Genomic DNA, 3,309 nt, shown 5'->3' on the forward strand with positions numbered 1-3,309 from the left:
TACATAGCTTTCTTCCTTTACTTATTTCCTTGACCTCCTCACACCTCCCAATTTTGTATTCTAATTCAAATCGTTTTTTCAGCAAATCCTTCCAACCTTATTTTCATTTAAATAATTTAATTTAAAATAATATAATTTAACATCAACTCTTTCATCACATTCATCAACTCATTTTTACTTAATCCTTTATCTCGTATCTACCAAAACTACCTAATTTTCTTTTTCCAACACCTTTCTAACAGTCCTTAATTTTACAATATTTTTGAAGATATACTTTAAATTTTTTCCAATCCTCTTCCACCGACTCTTCTCCTTGGTCCCGGATTCTGCCGGTCATCTCAGCCACTTCCATATAGTCCATCACTTTCGTCTGCCATTCTTCTCGGGTGGGTAATTCTTGTGTCTTCCAGTACTTTCCGATGAGTATTCTTGCTGCTGTTGTGGCATACATAAAAAAAGTCGATGAGTTTATGACTTCCACAAGAATTCTTTTCTTTCTTTTTTTTTACAGGGTATCTACTGAAGAAGGAATGGCTATCTGGGTGTTCCAGATAACCTTTTTGATTTCTTAGGTGTGCATTAATGTGGGTTTTGAACAACACACAGCAGATATCTTCAAAACTCAAAGCAAAGCAAAATAGGCACCCATGGTCCATACATTTGTCTTGGCTAGGTCTTCTGTCTTGGATAGAGCAGTTTTTTAGGGATGACCAAAACTGCATACCTCCCGCTGTGACATATTTCTAATTACTTCATTCTTTTCACCCTGCAGGAAAATGTTATGGCTGCTGAAAATGAGACTGTGCCGACTGAGTTCATCTTGATTGGATTATCCGAACACCCCAGAGCTCAGGCTGTATTCTTTTGGTTCCTCTTGCTTGCCTACCTCATTAGTGTGCTTGGGAATGGACTTATTATCCTGCTGAGTATAAAGGATCCTGACCTTCATACTCCCATGTATTTCTTTCTTTGTGTCCTCTCATCACTTGACCTTATCGTTACTAACAATGTACTTCCAAATATCTTGGTCAACTGCTTCATTTACATGCCCACAATTTCCTTCTCCGGATGCCTGCTGCAGATGTACATTGGTTTGTTAGCTGTCGCAACAGAATGCATCATCCTGGCCATCATGGCATATGACCGCTTGGTGGCTATATGCCAACCCTTATACTACATGCAGATCATGAGCTGGAGAGTTTGCATAGCTCTGGTGGCTGTCTCTGTAACAATTTGCTTCTTCTACACCGTAGTCACAGCCCTGTTGCAGCCTACTGACTTCTGTGGCCGACACATCATCAACCACTTTGCATGTGAGTTACAGTCATTCCTCAAATTGGCTTGCTCAGATACACGTATCATTGAGTTATTTATACAAATTTCCAGCCTTTTTCTCCTAATACCACCCTTTGGTTTCATAGTTGTGACATATGGGCGCATAGGCCTGGCTGTACTGCGCATCCGTTCAGCACAGGGTCGCAAGAAAGCCTTTTCCACCTGCAGCTCTCACCTTGTTGTTGTCAGTGTCTTCTATGGCACAATCATGATCATGTACTTGATGCCACAAGAGAAATCGGTTTCTGAAAAGGACAAGCTCATAGCTGTAGCATATGGAGCTTTGACACCTATGCTCAACCCTTTGATCTACAGCCTGAGAAACAAGGATGTGAAGGGTGCCTTTTGGAAACTGGCTGGAAGGAAAATATAAGAATAAGTATCAAAACATGATGATAAGGCCATAGCTTTCAATTACTTTTATTAGCATAGGTCTGATCTGAAGATACTTGAGGGAAAATGATGTCCTTCACCCATATTTTTTGTTAATGACATTTAACCAGCCCTGTTCCATTATAGCTCTCAGTTCTGTTAACCAGTTTCCCTCCCAGAGATCCATGTCCCCTAGAAGTGTCCCCTCCCCCATCTACATCCAGAATTGAAGGAAACTGCAGCAAGCGGTGACAGCTCTGGACTTGACTTAATTTGAAACCTTTTCCAAATCATAGAAATGTTTGGAGTGACAGAGTTTCATTAAAAAACTGTATGTTCTCTCCTATTTTTATGGCATAGGGATTTTTTTATTTCAGCAGGTGAACCATTTTGTTTTATTTTTGTTGACAGCAAATTTTGCAAACCTTTTTTTATATTCTGAGCATGGCTGTGTTGTAATAGCATTATATGTTAGGAAATATCAAACCACCTGATATTTGTTGACAGAATGTTTTTGATGTAATTCTGAGTTTCCAGCATGCCCATAAAAAACTTAGATATTCCTATTTTTCATTCATTTGTCACTCATTGTCAGGGGAGTGCCATTGGGACAGGGGAGGGAGGCAGGGGGATACAGAGAGCCTCCAACGCTTCTGAGGAGCAGCTCCTTGTCCAACGGGGGGGGGGGAGCCACACCTCCAGTGCAGCAGAGGGGGAAGGGAGAAGCCAACTGAGAGCCCAAGCGCCTCACCTAGCCTGGCCAGCCAGGAAACAGGGACTCCCTTTCCGTCGCCCAGTTTGAGCAGAGGGGTGAGGTGTAAGGAGGGGAGGCAGAGATTTGGGGTGTCTAAGTATTTATGCTGGGGGAGAAACCAGAAGGGGCCACTCCCGGAATCTGCAATAGACTAAGACGGACATGAACTTTGGGGTTCTGCACTGTAAATAGCTGCACAAATAAAAACCTGCAAAAGACAGGTTGGAGTCCAGCCTGCTTACTCGTGAGCAACCACATCACCACCTGACACTCCTGTTTAATATAATAGTATTAGAAACAGAATATCTTTATTTTTTATAAAAGAGCTTCTTCCTGCCCCTGAGAAATTTAAACTTTCCCAGTTTGATAGATCTATTTTTATTTCTCTAATTGATTTAGAATTATTGACTTAGATCTTCCAAATCTCCAGATTCTCAGATATCCAGCTGGGGTCTCCTTTAATCTATGCTTTCTGTTTCCCATGTGTGTTACAAAGCTAACTGGCTGGCGCTGTCCACCTCCAGCCGCATCAGGTCCCCAGGGAACAGTGGGCAGTGCCCACTTAGCCAATCGGAGGCAGGGGCTTGGGGGTTGCAAGCAGCCTGCCCCTACCCTACTTAAGAGGGCGGCCAGGTGTGAGGATCGTTGTGGGATTTTTCCACCCACCCACCTAGTCTTTAAGGGCCCGTCCATGGGGGGGGGGAGTGGGCACGTTGCCTATGAGCCTTGCTATGGTTTATTCAGTCGCCATATCCAGGCCAAGGGAATTTTCTCCTGCCCGCAAACTGGCCAGCTTGCAGGTTTTTGCCTACCTCACATCAGCTTTCACAACTTTGGCAAATAAGGCA

General features: G+C 43.0%; 1 protein-coding gene across 1 annotated transcript; it reads left to right on the forward strand.

Annotated features, from left to right (window-relative positions):
- Window positions 1-637: 637 nt before the first annotated feature.
- Window positions 638-1,848, forward strand: LOC308595774 (olfactory receptor 13H1-like). The gene has a single exon (XM_081210475.1). The coding sequence runs from the start codon at window positions 782-784 to the stop codon at window positions 1,706-1,708; it is 927 nt and encodes a 308-aa protein (XP_081066601.1). The 5' UTR covers window positions 638-781; the 3' UTR covers window positions 1,709-1,848.
- The last annotated feature ends 1,461 nt before the right edge of the window (window positions 1,849-3,309 follow it).

Source organism: Podarcis bocagei (genome assembly GCF_964188305.1).
Source record: "Podarcis bocagei genome assembly, chromosome: 10".
Lineage (NCBI taxonomy): Eukaryota > Metazoa > Chordata > Lepidosauria > Squamata > Lacertidae > Podarcis > Podarcis bocagei.